The 22545-nt window shown below is 43.8% G+C and overlaps 1 protein-coding gene across 7 annotated transcripts in view; it reads right to left on the minus strand.

The window, feature by feature from the left end:
- The window catches only part of Cdc14a (cell division cycle 14A), a 176904-nt gene that overhangs the window by 93201 nt on the left and 61158 nt on the right, over positions 1 to 22545 (minus strand). For all 7 annotated transcript variants that reach the window (XM_076574866.1, XM_076574865.1, XM_015996533.3 and 4 more), the window contains one exon: positions 14438 to 14517. In XM_076574866.1, coding sequence (XP_076430981.1) covers positions 14438 to 14517 — 80 coding nt within the window. The remainder of the gene's footprint in view (positions 1 to 14437; positions 14518 to 22545) is intronic.

Below are 22545 nucleotides of genomic sequence, written 5' to 3' on the forward strand. Positions count from 1 at the left end.
GAAGGACACCCATGGTTGTCCTCTGGCCTCCACACACATGCTCACACACAAGCAGTAACTCACGCATGCAGAGAAAGAAAGAGAGACTTGGAGGTCCTTATACCCCAAGTCTATCTCTACCCCTAGACGCACTTGAACGAGGACATAAACATGAGGTACTGGAGAAGACACCTGGCCCAGGCTGCCTGAATATCTGCAAGAGAGTGTTGAGATTCTCATGACATCTCTTGTACTTTCACGGCCCCCACCTATGACTGGCAAGCAAGCTCTTGGTGAGAGGAAAGTTACCATGCCACGCACAGGGCTGGTACACAATGCTATCATTGCAGGCTAAAAAAAAAAAAAAAAAAGGTTTTCAAACTGAAAGAGAACAAGGAAAGCAAATATCAAGTCTATCCCCCAGCCCAGGACAGATGTCAAGCCTTGAGAGCCTACTGTGCCAGCTAAGTGGCTTAGATGCATTAGTGCACAGTCTCATGACTGCTAGCTAACAGAACAGGATCCCAAGTCCTGTCGCCAGACTGTTCAAGAGAGGAGGGGCTGATTAGGGGCATCTGGCTCAGACACAGTTGCAGGACAGTAAACAGGGAAGTGATGGCCAAAGTGAACACACACACACACACACACACACACACACACACACACACACACACACACACACGCACCAGTGAAGGTAGGACACATACATCCACCATGTCCCGTCAACTCTCTTTAAAGGTTTCCTTTCTCCAAAATGAAGCCAGACAGGGGGTGGTAGGGTGGGGGTGGTCTTTAAACTAGAAATCAGATAGATAAATAGGAAATGAATTAGAAAACCAAGAAAAATGAATGCTAAGTAATTGATGGAAAAATCCTTGGAGGGCTGGAGAGGTGGCCACACTGGGTCCTTCTAGAGGTGAGATTGACTCGAAGGAGATTTGAACTTCACTGAAGACGTTGAAAGGTTTGACCCCCACAGGAGCAATGTTACTTCCCATTAAAGAAACCAAGCTTCCCCGTGGATATTCATCAACCCCTCAGAACAGTGAAACAGTAAGAGCTGTTTGCAAATAGAACAGGTGCCTAGTGAGACCCGCAGACCGGAGGTGGAAAAGCCCATGCCAAGAATGAGTTTTAGCTGTGTTATAAAACAAAAAAGACTTCGGGAGTTTGGAAAGCACCCGGGCTCTGCTCAAAAGTCCCTTCCTGCTCTGAAGTCCATTACTCAGGGCTTTGGATTCTCTCTTTTCTTTCCATATCACCCTCCTTGCCAACAAAATTTAAATATTTTCAGGTCTCCATCATCTTTTAAAAAGAGCCAGGCATCCAAAACTTGCTTGGTTCCATATGGTCCTTCAGCTACCACTTGATCTCTTAAAAATAAGATCACTAAATACTGTCTTTATCTTTCCAGTGGTTTCTAGTGTGCGCATAGTACAATCCCCTTGCCATTCAGTCCAGAACGTTCTTACCACACCCAAAAGAAACATCCGTCCGCAATCACTCCTCCTCTCCCAGGCCCTTGGCAACCACTCATCTGCCTCGTGTCTCTGGATTTACTTGCTTCCTCAAAATCCACAGAACATTCTGTGAGCATCATCTCACCAAGAAGTCATCCTCTCCTTTAAATACTCTTTTCTCAGGATCCCCAAGTGTTCATTTTACTTCTCTACCATTAATCCCCAAACCCCCTTGCAAAGTTATGCTCTGAAGGGAGACCTCAGCAATGCCAGTCCAGGCCCCAGTTCTTGTCACTGCAGACCCTCTGTCTAGACTTTAAACGTGCATCAGTATTACCTGGGTGGCTCCTCAAAAACAGGCAGATAGGCCATGTGGAGTTTCTGAATCAGAACGTCTGGGACAGGGCCTGAGGCCCTGCATTTCTAAAGCTCTCAGCTGGTGCTGATACTGTAGGTGGAGAGGACACCAATCCTACTCAGAGTCATCTACAGAAATTACGTCTACACAGTGGCCCTCAATCCATCGCTCTAGCACAACGTCTAGGAACTCCAAAACAGTACAGCAGCCAGGTGCCGTGGCATGTGCCTGTAGTCCCAGTACCTGGGAGCTGAGGCTGAAGGATTTCTGTGAGTTTGCGGCCCGCTTAGACTAAACAGTAAGATCTTGTCTCAAAACAACAACAACAACAACTCTGCCTAAAAATTTTTTTGTAAATAACATAACCATCTTTCCATTTAGGTGACTCAAATTCACTATGTAAGAAAAAAATCCTCCAGGCTGGGGATGTAACACTGTTGGTAGAATTCTTGCCTAAAATGCACGAGCCCTGGATCAGATCCCAAGCACTTAATAAAGTTGTGCATGGCAGGGAACACCTGAAATTCAAGGTCATCCTTAGCTACAGAATGAGCACAGTGAGTTCAAGGATAGCTTCAGCTTAGAGAGAAGGAGGGAGGAGGGAGGGAGGAAGGGAGGGAGGGAGGAAGGGAGGGAGGGAGGGAGGGAATCTTGAATCTTTCTCCTACACCAAAATCACTAGTAATAATTATCTAGCCTTCTGGCATCCTAGGTTAAAAAAAAATACACCTCCCACCATCCCTCATTTCCACTTGTGCCCTGTTTTTCCCTCTTAGGGTCTCCCAGTTCCAGTGACGTGACCATTCCCAGCCATTCTTTCCGGTTTTCTTCTCTGAAGCTGGGGTGTTTCTTTTTCTTTCTTTTTTTTTTTTTTTATTTTTTTTTATTTTTTTTTTTTTTTCGAGACAGGGTTTCTTTGTGTAGCTTTGCGCCTTTCCTGGAACTCACTTGGTAGACCAGGCTGGCCTCGAACTCACAAAGATCCGCCTGCCTCCGCCTCCCGAGTGCTGGGATTAAAGGCGTGTGCCACCACCGCCCAGCAGCTGGGGTGTTTCTTAAAAGCACATCTCCCACCTGACTGCCTAACTGTCCTCAGGGTAAAGTTGAAATCCTCAACAGGACTGTAGCCCGTTGGTGGATGGCCTCACCTGCATCTCAGCTTCCTTCCTCCTGGTCCACTCACGGTGTGCCCAGCCACAGCCGCCTTCTCTGGGCAGTTCACATCTGGCCACGCGTGACCTCCCCAGAACCTGTCTCTGCCTTTGCTGCTGTCTGTGCCTCTTCTTCCTCTACTTCGGGTGTCTCCGGATACCTTCTGACCTCAGCTCAAAGATCATGGCTCTCAGGGAGGTCTCCAACCCTACCTTGGGCTAGATCTGGTTTCTAGACTTCCATACCTTACACTTGGATATAATTACAGCCTAAAATTGTATCCTGGGCTGCTCATTTTGACTTTTGATTCTCAGCATCTGTATCTATAATAGTATTGGATTGTTGGTGGGGTTTTTTTTTTTTTTTTTTTGGTTTTTTTTTTTTTTTTTTGGTTTTTCGAGACAGGGTTTATTTTTCTGTGTAGCTTTGCGCCTTTCCTGGATCTCACTCTGTAGACCAGGCTGGCCTCGAACTCACAGAAATCTGCCTGGCTCTGCCTCCCGAGTGCTGGGATTCAAGGCGTGTGCCCCTGCCGCCCGGCCTGGATCTATACATTTATTGTTCATCAGTGTCACCTTGGCAACTGGTACAAAATAGATAATAAATAAATGTCTCTAATTACATGCTTGAATTAAACAAAGAAGCTTGGGAGCTCATCAAGAAAATGATCTATAATCTTTTAAGATTCCTGTTGTTAACTCAAGTAGCCTAAAGCCTCGTTTCTCAGTAGCAAGAACAATTTTCTTTGTGTCAATTTCAAATCCTTGCTGCCTGTTTATGGCCATTGTCTTCTGTCTCCTCTAACAATGATTATTGATTGACACAACCAAAAGCAGCGATGTTCCAGGTAGTTTTCTCTCTTCCTTCGTCACATGTGCTAAAACAGGTGTGCTTTAGAGAAACAAAAGAGAAGTCTGAGGCGCTCAGTCAAGGTGAGAAGATGCAGAAGTACTTCAACTCTTGCAGTTACAGGCCCCAGCCTTTTGCTTAACTCCTAGTTTGTTTCCTCATTCATTTGTTCATGCATGTGTTCATTTATTCTTATTCACATTCATTGAACCAAATATTTACTGAGGGAAATAAGAGGACATGTTGCGTTTCCCTACTTACCTCACAAAGGAGGGGGACACGCACACACCCCTGGCTACCTAGAAAAACTCCAGTCCTAAGCTGTCTCTGTCATGATAGTCTGACCACATCTTTACTCTGCTAACCTGGTGAGCACAAAGCTGCTCTTTATTCAGGAGGTAAGATAAAACCTAAAGACCCCAAATTTCTAACTGCCGGGCCCCCTGTCCGCCGCTGAAGACAGTCATGTGTCTCTAGCCTTCAATAAGAAGACTAGTGTCACCGCCAACCTTGGAGGAGACACATCCAAACACAAAGTTAGCTCTGCCTCGCTCTTCAGCATCATCTACACTTGACCCATCCTGGCAATTCTTTCTACAAGTGACTTCTGGCTAAATAGTCACTTGAGCCACAGAGCTGCTACTGGGTGATTATCAAAGTCCACACTGATCTTGGGAGCATCAATACAGATTTGTTAAACAAAACAAACAAAATGAACCAGATGAATGACATCTGAATACAATGAACAGCTGAGACTGTTTTAACCTGCAGTTTTCTTTTCAGTATTTAGTTTGCAGGAAAGCAGAAAATAATAATAATATTACACTAAAGGAGACTAGCCTCACTATCCACAATTAGGTAAGTAGACAAAAGGGCCTGATTCTTTCCGGTCCCAGACATGTCTCATATAGGCTCCTAAGAGTTGATTGTAAAATAGTCCGAAATCTTGAAAGCCTAGATCTGTTGTAAATAACTGCACTCACATAAGCATGGGCAAACACTCTGTAGAGCTAGTTGGCCAACACACCACCTTTTGTAACCTAAGAATTTAAGAAACCACTCAGAGTGAAGCAACCATGTAAGGTCAATGAGATGAGACACTGAGTCCTAAGAAAGCATGTCTGGGGATAATGTTGTTCCAAGTAAAGAATGGAGACAAGGCATCCAGTGTGGGGACTCCACTAAAGGACAAAAGGGGCCAATGGCAAACGGACTAACAAATACTAACAGATGCCTCTCGTCTACGCGTGCTTTGAGCCCATGATTCTCTGCAAAGGCTCTGTATATTATGTAGTTAGGAACTGTGGAAATATTTGGAAAGGAATAGGTTGGACATGATCTCAAGGGTCCTCTAAGAACTTCTCTAAGCACTTCTCAGTCACAAAACTGTGAGCTTCCTAAAAACAGAAAGCATGTCCTTTGTATGCCCAGAGAATAGTGTGCAGAGTTACACACACAGCTATGTTAAACATGTTGTTGAGCAAACAAATGAATAAATCATGAGTGTACTAAGAGTTCACTCAAAATTGTTGAACCCCTCTAGTTGCTGGAAACCACTGATCTTTCAAAGATATATATATAATTTCTCAAAACAGCATAATATACCCTATACCATTACTATCCAATAGAAATATAGTGACAGTCACAAAATAGAAGCAAATATATTACAAGGTAGTTATATTTTCCCTTCTTTCAAAAAAGTTTTTTTTTTTTTTTGGTCCCGGTCAAAAAAGTATTTTTAATTCGGTGTGTTCACATGTGAGTGTATCTCTTGCATCGCTTCTCGGCCTTTTGGCTAAGATCAAGTGTGAGTGTATCTCTTGCACGAGTGTGCACATGTGCCATGGTGCACACAGGGAAGTCGGAGGACAACTTTCAAGAGCTGGTTCTCTCCTTTCACCACGTGGGTCTCCAGGGATCTAACAGGTCACCAGGTTTAGCAGCAAGTGCCTTCACGCCTGGAGCCACCTCACGGGCCCACCCCTTTGATCCAACTGCGATCTATCTCAACTTGGACTTCACAGATTTCCAGTGTTCAGTAGCACATACCGGACGGTACCGCCCTAGCCTTGAGAAGCAGACACTGTCGGGTCTATAGTGTGTGACCCTGTATTATATAATCCCCGAGAACTAGACACTGTTGCGTCTACCTCACACGAGGCTACAATACCATATTACCTCTGAGAACTTTCAACCTCTGATCGAGTTGATTGCATCTGAGTGAGAACTGCAGGGAAAGACAGAGTGGGCTGCTTGTATCTTTCAGACCAACAAGATAGAAATAATTTTGTGGAGACAACGAAGCTGCCCCCCAAAGAGCAAAGCCAAGCGGCCTTATGGGGGCGGGGGTCCAAAGCTGTGTCTGACCTTTACCGAAGTAAAAGGTGAAATAGGGTCTTCTCCTACTTTTCAGACTTAACATCCTACTTCAGACAAATCGCTTGACTCATCTAAAGAAACAGAAATGCATGAGAACTTGGTTCTAATTCATGGCTGCAAAGGTCACAGAAAATCAGCAAGACAGAACCTGAACAGAGCTAACTATAGCACCAGGAAGACAGACACAGAGCTTTGCTCTACGTCTCTGATCAACTTTTGACCGACACCCACTTAACAATACAATTTTTCCATGCATGTGTGCATCTGTGTGTGTGCGTGTGTGTGCAGTGTGTATGTATACGTGTGTGTACATGTTTGGTGGCCCGATATCAATTTTGGGGGTCTTTCATTATTGCTCTCTAACTTATTTTATTGTTAATTTTTATTTAATTTTTATGTGTAGGAATATTTTGCCTGCATGTGTGTGCACACCATGCATGCCCAGTGCCCTCAGAAGTCAGAAGAGGGCCTTTGGGTCTCTAAAACTGGAGTTATGGATGGCTGTGAGCACGAGGAAGCTGGGAATTGAACCCGGGTCCTCGGCAAGTGCTGTTAACTGCTGGGCCATCACTCCAGCTCCCTACAACTAATTTTTTAGTGATTTATTTGTTCTATTTTATGAGTGTTTTGCTTGCAAGTATTTCTGTGCATGTGTGTGCCTGGCGCCCACAGAGGTCAGAAGAGAGCATTGGGTATCTCGGAACTGGGATTATGGATGGATGTGAACCACCATGTGCGTGGGTGCTGGGAATCAAACCCAGGTCCTCTGCAAGAACTACAAACGCTCTTAACCACTGAGCCTACTCGCCAGCCCCACAACTTATTTTCTGGGGCAGCATCTCTCGCTAAACCTAGATTTGCCGATACTGACTGACTGCTCTGGAATCCACCCATCTCCACCCTCAGTACTGGGGTTATAAACACACACACACACACACACACACACACACACACACACACACACACACACACACACGGGTTCTGGGGATCGTAACTCTGGTCCTCATCCTTGCACAATAAATTCTTTACCCACTGAGCCATCTCACCAGCCCACAACTTTTCCTTAAAAATAAAAAGAACGGGAAATTGTCATAAAGGTAAGTGGTTGCAGTCCTCTCCCATCCCATCTTATCAGCTGAGACTGCTAGACACAGAGAGAACACAAAAGTTTGGCACTGACCCCACTACAGAAGGTTTGGTATCAGTAATCTGGAGCCACAAAAGTAGGAACAATAAAAAAAAAAAATAGTCTGAACCAAATTTCACAACACAAATCACTGCCATATGATTTTTTTTTTTTTTTATGATTTAAGAGAGAGAGAGATAGAACTCACCTCCCTGTGCATTTAAGGGGTCACAAAGCCCTTTCTGGCCTCAGATTCTGTAGGTGGTGTTCAACTGCCATTTTATTAAGAAGAAAAACCTGGTAAGAATCTACTTTTCACGGCTGCCCAAGCTCCAGAAAACACAGCACAGCCGTTCAGGACAGACTAAGCAGGCTGGACGGGAGAAGTCAGATGTCCCCAAACCTCACTGGATTCTTCTCCAATGCTAAGCACCAAAATCAACAGTTTACGAAAGCTCCATGAAGTCCTTGGACAGACCCCAAAGACCACCAAGAAGCAGTAGAGAATCAGAAGAACATTCTAGCCAAGTGTAGCAGCATGAGCTTTTCATCTCAGCACTTTTGAAGCAGAGTCGAGAGGATATCTGTGAGTTCGAGGCCAGCCTGGTCTACAGAGCTAGTTCCAGAACAGCCAGAGCTAAATTGTCTCAAAAACAAGCAATAAACAAACAAACATCAAAAACATCACAAAACACATTTTTGTTTCCACATTTTGGAAACTCGGGAGAAAAAATATATATGTGGTAAGGAGCTGTTACCCTGTCAAGTAAAAAGTTAATTACTAAACAAACCTTGACAAAAATCATAATGCCATAGTAGAGCTAGCAGGTATCTGGTATGTTTAACGTGAACAGGTATGTTTTATAATCACATCCAACATCTACCGACCTATGTTTACTTTGCTTTAGAGGAAGGTATCCTTGTGCCAAGTTCTAAGTGGCTGACCCTTTTGAGCCTTTGTTAAAAGCGCTGCAGGTTCTGGCATGCCCAGGAGATCTACAGTAATTGCTTTGGAGATTTCCCATTAAGGTGCAGCCTCCTAGCTCAGCAACCAAGTCATCACTAAGGGTCATCCACAAACACAACAAATACCTCCCTTAACACAAACACTAGGAGTCCGTTTGCAAAGTAAGTGTCATTAAAGGGTTGTCAGTGGGAGGCTTGTGAGTCCTGGTAAGGAAGACTGGTCTCAGGCTGCTCTGGGAGAAAGCTTGGATGTGATATTCCTGTTCATATTGTATGAAAATGTCACTATTTGAAAAGCCACTTTGATTTCCCAGACTCTCAGGAAACAGCACAAAAACAGTTCTACAAACCATAGCCAATTATTCTGATCCCAAGAGATCATTTTGTTCCACCGAGATGTGGATCAGGAAAGCTGCCTTAGAATGTTCCAGAAGAGTAGCTCTGCCTCATGTTAATCAGGAGGGAAACTGTACTTTGGAAAATGGTGGGTTAAACAGATTGCTTCATTATTCAACGTCAATCAAATCTTTTATATAGGAATATGCTTTACAAATTCCCAAGAGAGAAAGTGCTAAACTTGGATCATTTCACTTGGGCATCATTCCACGTACCATCGGAGAGAGTTTCTCTTTAAGTGGCCACAAATTCACACATTAGGGGTCACAGGGAAAACATTCAAAAACCAATACCCAGATCCCAACTGGGGCCAATTGCATCAGAACTTCCGGTAGTGGAACCCGGGTGTCGATAACTTCTTAAAGCTTCTGAAGTACAGACAAGTTGGAGTAAGCGTGACCGGAAAACACTGACCCACAGCTAGAGACTCGAGCCTCTTCTGCAAGCTTGCAGGTGGGCGCTTAGGGCAGGAGCGGGGAGGGGAGGCCAGGAGGGGGGAATGGGGAGGGGGAGCCATGGCATACAAATTGTATTTCTAGACCTACCCAGAAAAGAACTCTCAAAAACAAAACACACCAACAGCCAGAGGCAGGCTGTCGGACTCCCTACCTCCACCTCACCTAGCCATCTTTTCCATGTCAGGTTTCTTGGATATGTCTTTAAAACTAAGTCCCTGGGGGCTGGAGAGATGGCTCAGCAGTTAAGAGCACCGACTGCTCTTCCAGAGAACCAGGGTTCACTTCCCAGCACCCACATGGCAGCTCACAACTGTCTGTAACTCCAGTTCCAAGGCACCTGACACCCTCACACAGACATACATGCAAGCAAAACACCAATGTACATAAAATAAAAATAAATACATTATTTAAAAAAAAAAAAAAAAAAAAAAAAAAAAAACTAAGTCCCTGGGCCAGGCAGTGAGGCAGAGGTAAGCTGATCTCTGAGTTCAAGGCCAGCCTGGTCTACAAAGCGAGTTCCAGGATAGCAAGGACTAAACAGAGAAACCCTGTCTTGAAAAAACAAAATAAATAAATAAACAAACAAACTAAGTCCCTGGGTCTTTTTTTTGTCTGAGTGATTTTATTCCCCTTAATTTTTCTTTCCTTCTTTCTTTCTTTGGTTGGTTGGTTGGTTGGTTGGTTGGTTTGACTTTTCAAGACAGGGTTTCTCTGTGTAGCCCTGGCTCTCCTGGAACTCAAATAGACTTTGGCACATTTAGGAATCATCACCAGCTAACAAAAATAAAAAATAAAATAAAAGGCCTTATCAAGCTGATTTTAAAAAAATCCAAAGACCCAAGGAAGCCGCTCAGCTGGTCAAGTGCTCGCCTTGTAGACATGAAGACCTGCATCTGAGCATCAGGATCCACATTAAAAATGCCAGATACAATGCTATATGCAGGCTTGGGGTTCTTGTGTTTGTTTTCTGGCTGCTAGTGGTGGTGGTGTTTTAGAATGGTTTGGGTGAGACTTTGAAGTTCTTTTCTATTCATGATCTTTCTTTTGTTATTGAAAAGAAAATTTTTCATACACTATATTCTGATTATGGCTTCTCCTCTCCACCGCCTCCCAAATATGCTTATAATCACAGTACTGGGGAGACAGAGGGAGGTGGATTCCTGGGGCTCATCAGCCAGCACATTTAGCCTGCTTGATATGTTTTGGGCCAGGGAGAAACCCTGTCTCAAAGAAATGGCAGACAGCACCTGATGAATGACACCTCCACTTGTGTGCACCTGCACACATATGAATACAAACACACACACACACACACACAGAGCACACGCACATGCATGTGCACACACACACATAAATCTCAAAGAAGAGTACGCAATTTAGTCAATATTTCATGTTTTGTAAACTTGGAGTTTTCACAGTTGCTATTTTATGAAGTCTCTAAAAGTGCAGATTTGAAAAACCACTAACATTGGCTAACCACAAAAACAATTCACTAAGGGCGGGGGTCTTGTGAGTCTTTAGACAAGAAGCAAATCATCTGACTTTATCAAATGCTTGACCGAGATCGTAGACTCAGCTTGGGGCATTCTGAAACGGAGAAGCCGCAACAAGACTCACCCAGGCTTGCCAAGTCAAACTCCGCTGGCTCTGCCCCCAGAACTGAAGGTCCCTTGTTCCCGCGAAGGCCAGCTGCCAAGCCAGCCCTGAGGACACACAGACTCAAAGAACTAAAATATCCTTTCCTCTAGTTTTCGGCCACACTCGCTCTCGATAAACACATTGGCCATTCTTAGAACAAGTGAAAGAACGATTTTTGACACAAATACCTTAACATTCAGGAGAGCACCCTAAGGATGATTCTGAACAGGAAAGCAACCAGTGACACTTCTGAAGAGGCACAGTACACCAGAGATGACCAACAAACACCAAAGTCAGATTATACTTCGAGTCAGGCAAGAAGTGGTAAAGACGCGCAGGTCGTTCTTCTGAATTTGTCTCATTTTCAGTGACTTTGTGTAAGTTCCCATGTCTGTGTGTTCCTGTGTGAGTGCGCTGTGGGTGTGTGTGTGTGTGTGTGTGTGTGTGTGTGTGTGTGTGTGCACATGAAGGTGCATGCTCAACCCGTTTCCAGGGGCTGTCCATCCTAAGTTGAAGCAGGGTCTCTCACTGAGGTAGGGCTCACCGAGTAGGCTAAGCTGGCTAGGGACTCGCCCGCCTCTGCCTCCCTAGTGCTAGGACTGTGAATCTGTGCCACCAGAGCTGGCTTTTTCATGCAGGTTGGGGACCAAACTCCATTCCTCAATGCTTATACTGCAAGCACTTTAACAACTGAGCTATCTGGCCCAGCCCTTCAGGGAAATGTCAATCAGGTCTGCAAATTGCTCTAGTTATAAAGTTGAACTATAACTTCAAATAGAAAAAGAAACAGATCAGTTATTTTATTTTAATAATGCCCTGATGCCAAATACTGCAAACCTCATATGATTTAGTACTCTACCAAACATAGCATAATTTTTGAAAATCTGTGACATATGAATTTAAAAGTACCTAAAAATCAAGCCCTGGGCTCTTGGGCCCCAGTTTCCCCCATCAAATCTTTGTCCTCAGTCCTCCCACATGAACTCTAATAGGACATTAGTATTATTTCCTATAGCGATTCACTCATATAAGCTATATTGAGTTGCTCCAAAGCTGGTAACCAGTCTTCACTGTCTTTAGAGCCTTAAGACTCCCACAGTGATTGGCATGGGAAAAAGCAATACATTAATATATTGTTTTCTCTTGGGACACAAATAGGAAAACATGTCAATTTCCATTCTCAAGAGACGTCATGCCGGCAAACAAATAAGTATAAGACGTTTGAGTTCATGGTGTGTGCACCACTGTGATGCATAGAATATACCAGAGAACTACAGGCAAGAGGCCTGTCAACCTTCTGGAGGGAATAAACGGCTTCATAGAACTGCCTGCTCAAGTAAATGTTGGCTAAATGAATGAGTTTTGAGGAAGAGCATTATTTAAATGCACAGTAGCCATAAAACTCTTTTATTAGGAACTGTGAGATGTTGAAACAGTGTGATGGTTTGAATGAGAAACAGCCTCTATAGGCTTGGGCATTTGGAATACTTAGCCCCTGGCTGGTGGCGCTGTTTGGACAGCTTTAGGTGGTGTAGTTAGCTGGAGGAAGCATGCATGCCACTGGGGATGAGCTCTGATGTTTAAAAGCCACTGGCCATGCCCAGTCACAGTCTCTGCCTGTGCTTGAGGTTTAAGATGTGAGCCCTCTGCTCTCCTGGCTGCATTGTCTGCTGCCTGCTGCCTGCACTCTGCCATCACGGACTGCTATCCCTCTGGGACCGTGAGGCCAAATCAGCCCTTCCTTCTCTAATCACCGTTATCATGGTGTTTTATCACAGCAGTAGAAAATCACTAATATGTATAGGAACTTGGACATTTCAGAGAAGACCACAGGCAAATATGACAACCACAACTCCCACAAGCTATCAAAATTGTCTTTTTTAGAAAAAAATACAAGTAATAAAAAAGTACATTTAAACGGATAACTGGGGGTTGGGGGGGGGAAGCTGGCTCAGCATTTTATAGCGCATAGTGCTCTAGAGAGGACCTAAGTTCAATTTCCAACTCCCATATCAAATGGTTCACAACCATCTGTATCTCCAGCCCCCAGGGAATCCAATGCCCTGGCCGCCACTAGCACTGGCACTGGCACTCATGTGTACACTATGCACATAACTACACATACTATGTACATACCTACACATACTATGCACATACCCACACACACTACGCACATACCCACACACACTGTACACATACCCACACACACTGTGCACATACACACACACACTGTGCACATACCCACACACACTACGCACATACCCACACACACTACGCACATACCCACACACACTGTGCGCATACCCACACACACTGTGTACATACCCACACACACTGTGCACATACCCACACACACTACGCACATACCCACACACACTGTGCACATACCCACACACACTGTGCACACACCCCCACACACGTAATTTTTAAAAAGAAATCTTTAAATGGATAACTGCCGACAGCAGTTATATAATAGCAACAATTGAAAACCGTCTAGACAATGAAGATAAAAGTATAACATAAAATAAAAGGAGTAAAAGGCCTTGTGAATGACATAACCCAGATGATAATGAAGCCGAGGCCACAGTGGGTACCAGAACTGGTGTTCAGAGGTCTGCGATAACATTCCCTGGCCTCAGGCAGTCTCTAACTAGAAACAACTCACATCCTTGCATTTGGGGGGAAACGGCTTCTTTAGGCCGACTCAGAAGAGCAGTAGTTCTTCCATCCGAACACCTCGCTAACTTCCGAATGCACCACGCCGTGTGCTTTCTACTTCACACACACGGTGTGCAAAGAGGCTGGACTCAGAGGTACAGTTTAGTGTAAACAACTTTCTGGGTTATCAGAAAAACACAAGCTGGGTTACAGACAAGGTCAAAATTCTAGAAAGACACAAGGGCCTCTGCACTCCTAAATATTCCTCTTCATATACTGGGTAGCTTTCAGCACATGGCTATAATTTCCTGATGTCCGACAATAACGCAGTAAAACTCTCTAGAGCATTTTTAGTTTCTTTAAAACAAACCTGAGATAATGTGAATGAAAAAGCCACAATGAAAAGCACATGAAATGACCCACAGATCGGACTGGAAGAGAGCAGTTAAATGCACTCCTGTACATTACCCAGCAGTGAGGCAGACTAAGGACACTTTCCATCTCCCAACACACACTCACACGATACTCTTTTCCAATGCTGAAATGAGAGAGAACTTTCCTGACAATGAGCGTAATAAACAAAGGCTCTTAGATCTGACCCAAATGAATCCTGTGGTCCCTGGAGGTAATTTGTGGGCCTAGCATCTATCCGTAGCCCCACCAGGCAGACAGAGCTCAGCCAATGCTCATGGGGTGAAAGAATGGATAAACCTGTGATGATGTAATTACTGAAATCTAATTAGCTCATCAATCAGGATCTCTGCACTTTGAATACATTGTCAAAGTACAGAAAAGATTTAAGGGTAGGGGGAGATGTCTAAAAAGAAAAGGCCATGGTTTTTCTCACTAGTTGCAGGGAGGAGCCTAAAAATAAAAAATAAGAGCTATCTTCAGAATTTAGAGGGGGGAAAATCTCATTTCACGTCGGCTAGCATCACGGTCACAGCGGTAGGACAGTTACAAAGCCCCGAACCCCAACTCTAAGGCAGTGCAGCCCACGTCCCCACAGCAGTTGTACCTGAATGGAAGGTAAGGGGGGTTTGAGCCAGACAGGAGCGCTCTGTAGGCTTCTTCTGGTGTCTTCTTTAAGTAGATCACCTATGACAGACAAACAATGAATAACATTGAGAACACGACACAAAACTAACTACTCAACAAATCTGCATTTTGCTTCCTTCACTTGGAGTCATAAGCCATGGGGAACTGTTGGCTCTCTTTCGTGTTTCCGGTTTTCATTTTTGGTTCTTTTGCTCTGTGGTTCTATGTTGTTTTTGATATGGAGGTTTCACTCTGTAGCTCTGTGGCTGGTACTCGCTAGGCAGACCAAGCTGGCCTCAAACTCACTGTGGACCTCCCGGCTCTGCATTCCCAGTGCTAAGATTACAGGTATATGCCTCCACGCCTGGCATGCTGCTCTTTGGACAGTCAACCAAGTTTGCCAGCATCCCCGTTCAGCTTGAAGCTGAGCAGCCACCTTGGGCTTACAAATGGATGGGTGTTTAGAGATGGGGCAGGTCCTTGAAGAAGCCAGCTAGGGTCCACAAACCCCACGGAACAGACACAGAGGGGCACCTCTGTCATTGGTCTCCTTACCAAAGACCAACAGTGGCTTCCTTTCCCTTCATAGATGGCCAGGGAGTAACTCGGCGCCTGATTATGACACTGACCTCAGAGTGAGCGCTTTTCTCGTGGATGTCAAGTGACATCTCTGTCCCAAGAAAAGCTGGTGTGGCTCTCTACAGGCTTGGTGAAATCATAATGAAACTTATGAAAGTGAATGCTAGGTCCTGAAGCCAGAGACATATTGATAAACTAATAATATACAAACCAACAAGAAGGAATCTTTAAAGCCATAAACAATTTGTATTTGGTAACGTATTGCCTAGACAGCACCTATCAGATTCTGTGATGAGTACTGGTACCACCCTTTATAGAATTTACATTATTGCGGCACAAAGACGATAATTAACAGTCAGGGGAGTCTCTGAGAATGTTCTGGTGACTTTGGGATGGGGAGAAGCAAGATGAGAAGGGCAGGGTGAGGGACCTGGGTGGGACAAAGCTCATGGATAGAGCAGACAGACAGCAAGCGGCAGGGAGGCCGTCATGGGAAGGACAGGGCAAAGGCGTTGGCATAGGACAGAGCTTGTGTTCAGTGTGGATGGGCAGCAGGGAGCGGGAGGAGGCAAGGTGAAAGGTCAGGACAGGACAGGGACTGAACGCTACAGGGTATGTTAGGTTTTATTCGTAGCACCATTGAAGATGTGATTTCTGGAGAAAGGGCATGATTCCTTCTCACCTGTAGTTTCAATCTAACTTAATTCCTAAAAGCCTCTCTACCTAGAACCAATGGCATCATGTCCTTCATGTATCCCAGCACCAAGATCTTGTGCGTTCAGTTACAAGGCAGGCAAGCAGGGTTTTATCCCCTCCAAGCAACTTTGAACGCTAAGTCATTCTGCCAGAAATACATAGCATGCCTTCACTTGCTAACGATTTCAAAAGTAGTAGCCCTTGTGAATTCTCTAAAGAAAGGTAATTTAATAGACAAAGGGGGGAAAAAAAAAAAAAAGGACATCTAGTAGGTGGGAAGACAGCCCAGTCATTACAGTGTTCACTTCGCAAGCATGACGATCTGAGTTCAATCCCTAGAGCCCATCAGAGTAAATAAATATAAAAATAAGCCAGGTATGCTGCTGTGTGTTATAATCCCAGTCCTGAGGAGGCAGGGACAGGCAAGCAACTCCCTGGGACTTACTAGCCAGCCAGCCTGTCTTAACCCGCTCCAGCACCATCTTGCCTCCAGAAAGAGCAGCAGCAGTGGTACGACACCTGAGGCTGTCATCTGGCCTCACATGCATGTACACACACACACACACACACACACAAATGCGTGTGCATCCCCCACACAAGCACACCTAACCTCAAGAGCAAATCCCATATCCCATCAGCAAACACAGAGGAGGTTGGACAAGGCACACACCGGGCAAAGTGAACTGAGTCTGAAGAACAAACACCACCCGAGATAAAAATGCCTTCAAAAGGACGGCTGAGGACAGGAGAACATTGAGAATCGTGAGTCTAGCTGCAGCTCAAATCACTTTAAAAATCCATTTAAACGACGACTCCTCGCTTCAAGGGTTCTTGGCAGTAACTAGTGCTACAATGTAACTGTACCGTACCCTGCTGGGTGGGTTATGTAATAGAGCCGGTGATCAAGCAGTGTTTTCTCGAGCTCAAGCAGGCCACGGGAGTGTGAACGTGGCCCATGGCTGCTACCAGAGAAAGCTGCCGGGAGAGAGCGGCTGTGTTTAGATTAGATAATTAAGGCTTATACAGCTCCCATTGAAAAGCGAAAATACATTTCCTCCTAAAGAGCAATTACACTAATTCCCTTTAATCTTGAGCTACCATGCTGCAGGAGGCAGTCACCCCAACCCACATGAGAAACCTCTTCAGACAGGCTACTCCACAGGGCTTCCCTCCCCATCTCACCTGCATGACTTAGCACACATGAGCCATGTTCTCACACTGTAAGAGGAGAGCCTTTGTTTTTATTTTTATCCCAGTACTAAATTATTAATAGGTGCAAAGTGAAACCCAGCAGAGCCCATCTAAATTCCAGGAAGATTCCTGGGGCGTCTGTTATGGGTTGACCTTTTACAGTCTGGAGGGAAGTGCTTAGGGAGAGTGGGGAAATATTCTCCTCAACAAGAGTTCATTGTTCAACGATGCATGCATGTATGGTGGCTCACTAAAATACAAAATCCCATTTTTTTTTTTTGCAAGAGGAAGTATGCATGTTATATGTATTCCTAGGGCAGATCTTCTAGGATGAAACAGGGTGCAGAAAGGGAGAGAAAGACAGAGAGACAGAGACAGAGAGACAGAGAGAGAGGCCTGATTGAAGCCTGGAGGGGAACTAACATTTATGGGCCTTGCAGTCAATGAATCCAAAGCCCAAAAATGTACCGATTGTTCCAAATCTCACTGCTGCTCTGTAGGAGGATCAGCATTTGAACGCAGACCCCACTCCAAACATCTTGAAGAAAGGACTCCCTTTGCCCAGCTCCTAAAACAACTGTTCATGGTTTTTAAAATCATGAGGGTTCAAACTGTTAACAATAGAGGTTTGTGAGGACTCAAGGTGATACAGAATTGGAGAAAAGAGAACACTCTATTCTATTGTTATTTTTGTACAGGTGTGAACAAATTTGTTTTTGCATGGGAAGTAACTAAATTAGTTATGAAATGTTTAATATATCCTTTCTCTAAAAATAGTTCATTTGATTAAGAGCCCCAAAGTTGTGCTAGACAAGCCTAATATTTCTAAAAATGTTTTCTGGAACTAATTTCAAAGTCCCTACTAGATATTTTGATTTATCTTTTTGGCTTCTAAAAGGGAATGTGTGTGTGTGTGTGTGTGTGTGTGTGTGTGTGTGTGTGTGTGTGTGTGTGTACATTTTTTACCCCTCTCATCAGCTATTAACATACATAATCCAATGGAAAGAATTTTCCCAAATTTTGATTGAAACCACTTGACAAAATCATTGACATAGACAGTGTTTCATCCCACTCCAATTTAGTGAGTGACACATACATTACTTATATAAAAGTGTTCTATCATTGCCAGGAAGTCCTACAAACCTCTTCAATAAAAAAAAATGGTTACTATATAGTTACTTATTTTTAACAGAACACAAGACTGCTAATTAAAGTGATTTTTTTTTTCAATTTAATGAACTTTGATGCCAGACACCAAAGATTTTTCCTTTTGTTATATACGTGATTTCTGAGAGGCAGGATTATAACACATACTATCAAGAGATAAAGGGGTTTTATTTAAAAACCATAAGAAAAATTATGGTACTCCAAACTAAAATAATCTGTAATGTTTATCGATAATCCAGTGATGCCTAAACTTCAATTATCATGGACTAACTCTACTGCTACATACATCACCACATACTACCAAGTCTCTCCACACAGACACTCTGTTATCATACATCAACGTAATCTGACGTGTTTTATACCATTACAGTGGAAGACCTGGTACTGGATCAACACACAAATGAATATTACAATACATGACTTAAACTGGGAAGCATCTGTATGTATATCACACAGTGACAATGTGTCAAATAACAAATCTCTCCTAACTTCCCAGAGTACCAGACCACCACCAGACATTACTTAAAATGTTCTCAGAACTGACTTGCAATGCTTCTACATTATCTTTTAAGCTAGAGCCTAATGTCACTGGATCCACAAAGCCTATAAAAAATAATATATGTGGTTTTCAGAAGCATCTCGGGATTTGCAACTCCGACTGTTTACTCTCTCAATTTATAATTCTTGTACTCTGACAATTTATTCTCCCCAATACACAATCTTAAAAACAATAACTGCCTTCACATTGAAGTCTAAACCAGACCATATATTTGGTAACTCCTTTCCATGCAGACACCTCCTCAAGCCTTATTATGTTTCTAGCTTTCCTTTGGGGGTGTTAGTATTTTTTTTAAAATAAGAAAAAAGAATGTACTGCTAACATATTTACTTATATCCTAATTATACCTTTAAAAGAAATCTAAGGCGCTGACGAAATGGCTCCCTGAGTAGAGGCACCTGCTGCTAAGCCCGACCACCTAGCCTGAAAGTTTAAAGGAAGTCTCTTTTAGGGGTAAGGGTGGTATCCACGCTCCAGATGACCTTAGGTCTCAACTCCTTTCAACTTGTAACATCAGTTTCCTGGCGCTCTCTTCTGGAACAAATGTGACTCAGAAATGGTCGGAATGTCAATGTCCAGCCATCAGGGCAGTGTCGCAGTGGCAGAACCTACCAGGAAAGACCACTCTCTCACCTCGTTTCCCTCTTTAGGACAACTAAAAGATTAAGCAAAAGAACAGAAAGTCAACTGCCAAAATTGAAGGATACTCTCTGAGAAAAATCAATAAAGCCTCAGGGGTATTTTTATTTTCTAAATCACAAATACGATGAACATGAACACAGGTTTCTTTACTTAGGTTTTTTTAATTAAATTGTGTTGAGTGCACACACCTGCATGCTCACCACTGTTTGCATGGAGGTCAGAGGATAACCCCGTGGGTCCCAGAGATCTAACTCAGGTCACTTTGCTTAATTTTTGTTTTTAAACAGAGTCTCATGTAGCCCAAGGCTAGCCTCAAACTTCTAAACACTCAACCAGCTCTCTAGCCTCCCTTCTTCAAACTTTTACTCTAGTTTGTTCCTAGGATGATCTGATTGTGTCTGTCTCCCCAGCTAAGCTGTAAATGCTAATGAAGGTCATTTTCACGTCTTTTGGATCTGCGGCGTTCAACAGAGCACAGGACGCACAGCAAGTGCTCTAAAAGGAGTTGACTGAAGCACAAACAAACTAACAATAGAAAGAGGGAACTCTGGGTAAAGAAACACAGCACTCACAGACACTGATCACCAGACTAGAGAGGGCCAACCTGCCTGGGTTCAGACATAGGCTCTTTCGGCTGTGAATGGCACCACATCAATTGTCTATACTTTCATTTCGAGAAGTGTGTAGAGGGGACATTATTGGACCATGAACTTCCCTCAGGCAGAAGGTCACAGTGTCATTGAGACATTGCTACTTTGCATGCTGTTTGCTGGAAAGATGAAATGGTGAATTATACATAGAGCGTACTCCTAACGGCACATGACATACAGCTCTAGCATAGCAAGAGCACACAGAAGAGATAAATTTAGTCCCACAATAGTTTCTCCTTTTTACCACTCTTACGGTTTGGATATGAAATGTCTCTCCTAGACTCATATGACTGGATCCCCAGCCACCGGTGTTAGGTTGACAAATGCTGAGAACTCTAGAAGGTGGGACCTCATTGAAGGAGGTAGGTCGTGATGGGTATGACTGTGCATGCTATACCTGGTCCCCAATCCCTTCATTCTCTGCTCCTGGTTCACCATGAGATGACCAGCCTCCTCCTCCACCTTCCCATCACTGTGATTCTTTGCCTCCCCTTGAATCAACAGGACCTAGATGTCTGCATTAAAATCTCCACAACCATGGGACAGAATCAACCCCGCCTTAGTTTGTTTCCGTCGAGTATTTGGTCACAGTGGCAAAAACCTGGTACAACCATCTGTTTCCGTGTGCATCTGGATCTGAATAGTTCAGAGAGTGAAGCCCAAAAGGCTGCCCAGGCATGCAAACATCAAGACATGAGGTGGTAAATGCCCCTTGTGAGCTCTAAAATCATGACAATGAGACCATCAGTCCGTGAAACTCTCTCGTTTGGAAGTCAGACATTGCTCCCTCTCCCCATCCTGCCTTTTCTGTCTCCAAGTCTCACAGTGTCTTAGCATGAGCAACCTTAAAAATAAATATTACTAACTCCTACTTTATCAAATCCACTCTCAAAATATCACAGGTTCACTGAGGTGGTCCCTGTGCCTCTCCAACCAAGTCCATGTAAAGGAGAGAGAGTTTTTGTTACTGTTCATGGTCATGGCTTTTATATTTGTACTTTTGTGAACAAAAGAACAAGATGACAGAGACTGGAGGGGAAACAGTTCCAGTTACCTGAATAAAAAAGAACTACACAAAAAAAAAAGAACTACACATATCCACGGAAAGCCCGCCTGTAAAAACCGGAGCATGCACCAAGAAACTCTGCAAAGAGCTGACATCATGAAACTTTTAAAGCTTTGTCCTTGACACCTAAGACTTGGTTCTCAGACATCTTGAATGTCAAGGTGCTTAACTTGTAAACTGCTTTTTTTTCCCCTGGAGGCTGATTTAAAATTTAATTGTCATAAACAAAAATGTTAAATTTTCACGTTTTGCAATGTTTTCTTCTTATTCACATCCTCCCGTTCTATTCAGTGACTAGGAAAAAAAACAGTATCTGCATTCAACTTTATAATTTAAAAAATAGGAAAAAGCCACACATTTCTAAGATGCACAAACAATTCCACTTTTGTTCTAACTTTCAGAAATAGCAATAGTGTAGAACAATCGCCGACATTAAGTAGGCAAGCCTGGTGTTTCTAAGCAGAGATGCGACTGTGTTCTCAACACCTGGGTCTTGTTCTACTTTTAATCTACCACGTTCGTTCAGTATTCTAATTAAAATACACAAATAAGACTGTATCACGTCTCCTGCACACTCTGGCTGAACCCCGGTGTAAAAGAAAACAAGCTATTCCTCCTGGCCTTCGAATCCAATAGGAACCACAGACCATGAAGTCAGCGATGGAGAACACAATACTTCTGCCACACAAAGAGGCAAGGTGCACGCGAGGAGACGGGGAGAACCAGGCATCACATTTCCACCCATCACTTATTTCTACCCTAAAAATAGTTCACCTGGCATCTTCTGGAGAACAGGGTCTAGAAATGACTGTGATTTGTTTGTTTGAGGCTGTGCTTGCTCTGAAATGCCCTCATATGACATCTCTACATTTTCATTTGGAGTTTGGGTTAAGTAGACAGATGACAGGCAGCAGATATGATTGTGCATATCTCAAAATTCATTTGGATGAGAAATGCTGCTTCCACCCCTCTCGTGGACACAATCAGAGTGGAGCCAGTGGGAGCTCTTTGATGGGCAGTCTGGGAGAATCGCAGCCATTAGCCACATGTGTCTCCCCATTGAATTTGATGGAAAGCAGAATTTTCATAATCAGCCTCAATAGATGTCTTCCCAGAACCGATGATACAGCTGGGACCGGTGCACATCTCTTGCTAGCAGTGTTTCAAAGGCACTGTGGCCTTCTGGTGCCTGGGGCAAGACCATGTGCCGACACAGACACCACCGACAATTGAATCATAAGGACACAGGCAAGCCTTTGCCAAGCAAACCAAAGCAGACCACGCCCGGATGCTTAAAAGAACCCAACAGAGAGGGAAGGGAGGAAATGTGTGGCCCCTAGAATACCTACATCCCTCATGTTACAGGAGCAACCACAGGTTACATGTTACAACACACAGGTAAATATAAGCCTGTGCATGACCTATCATCCGCTGTCAGAAGGCAACCTCTGGTTAAAACCCAAAAACAGACTCCAAAGGCAAGGAATCAGAACATGTTTACATTCAAGATGCTGGGGACAGACACAAGTCATGACTTA

This window comes from Peromyscus maniculatus, chromosome 6, assembly GCF_049852395.1.
Source record: "Peromyscus maniculatus bairdii isolate BWxNUB_F1_BW_parent chromosome 6, HU_Pman_BW_mat_3.1, whole genome shotgun sequence".
NCBI classification, from domain to species: domain Eukaryota; kingdom Metazoa; phylum Chordata; class Mammalia; order Rodentia; family Cricetidae; genus Peromyscus; species Peromyscus maniculatus.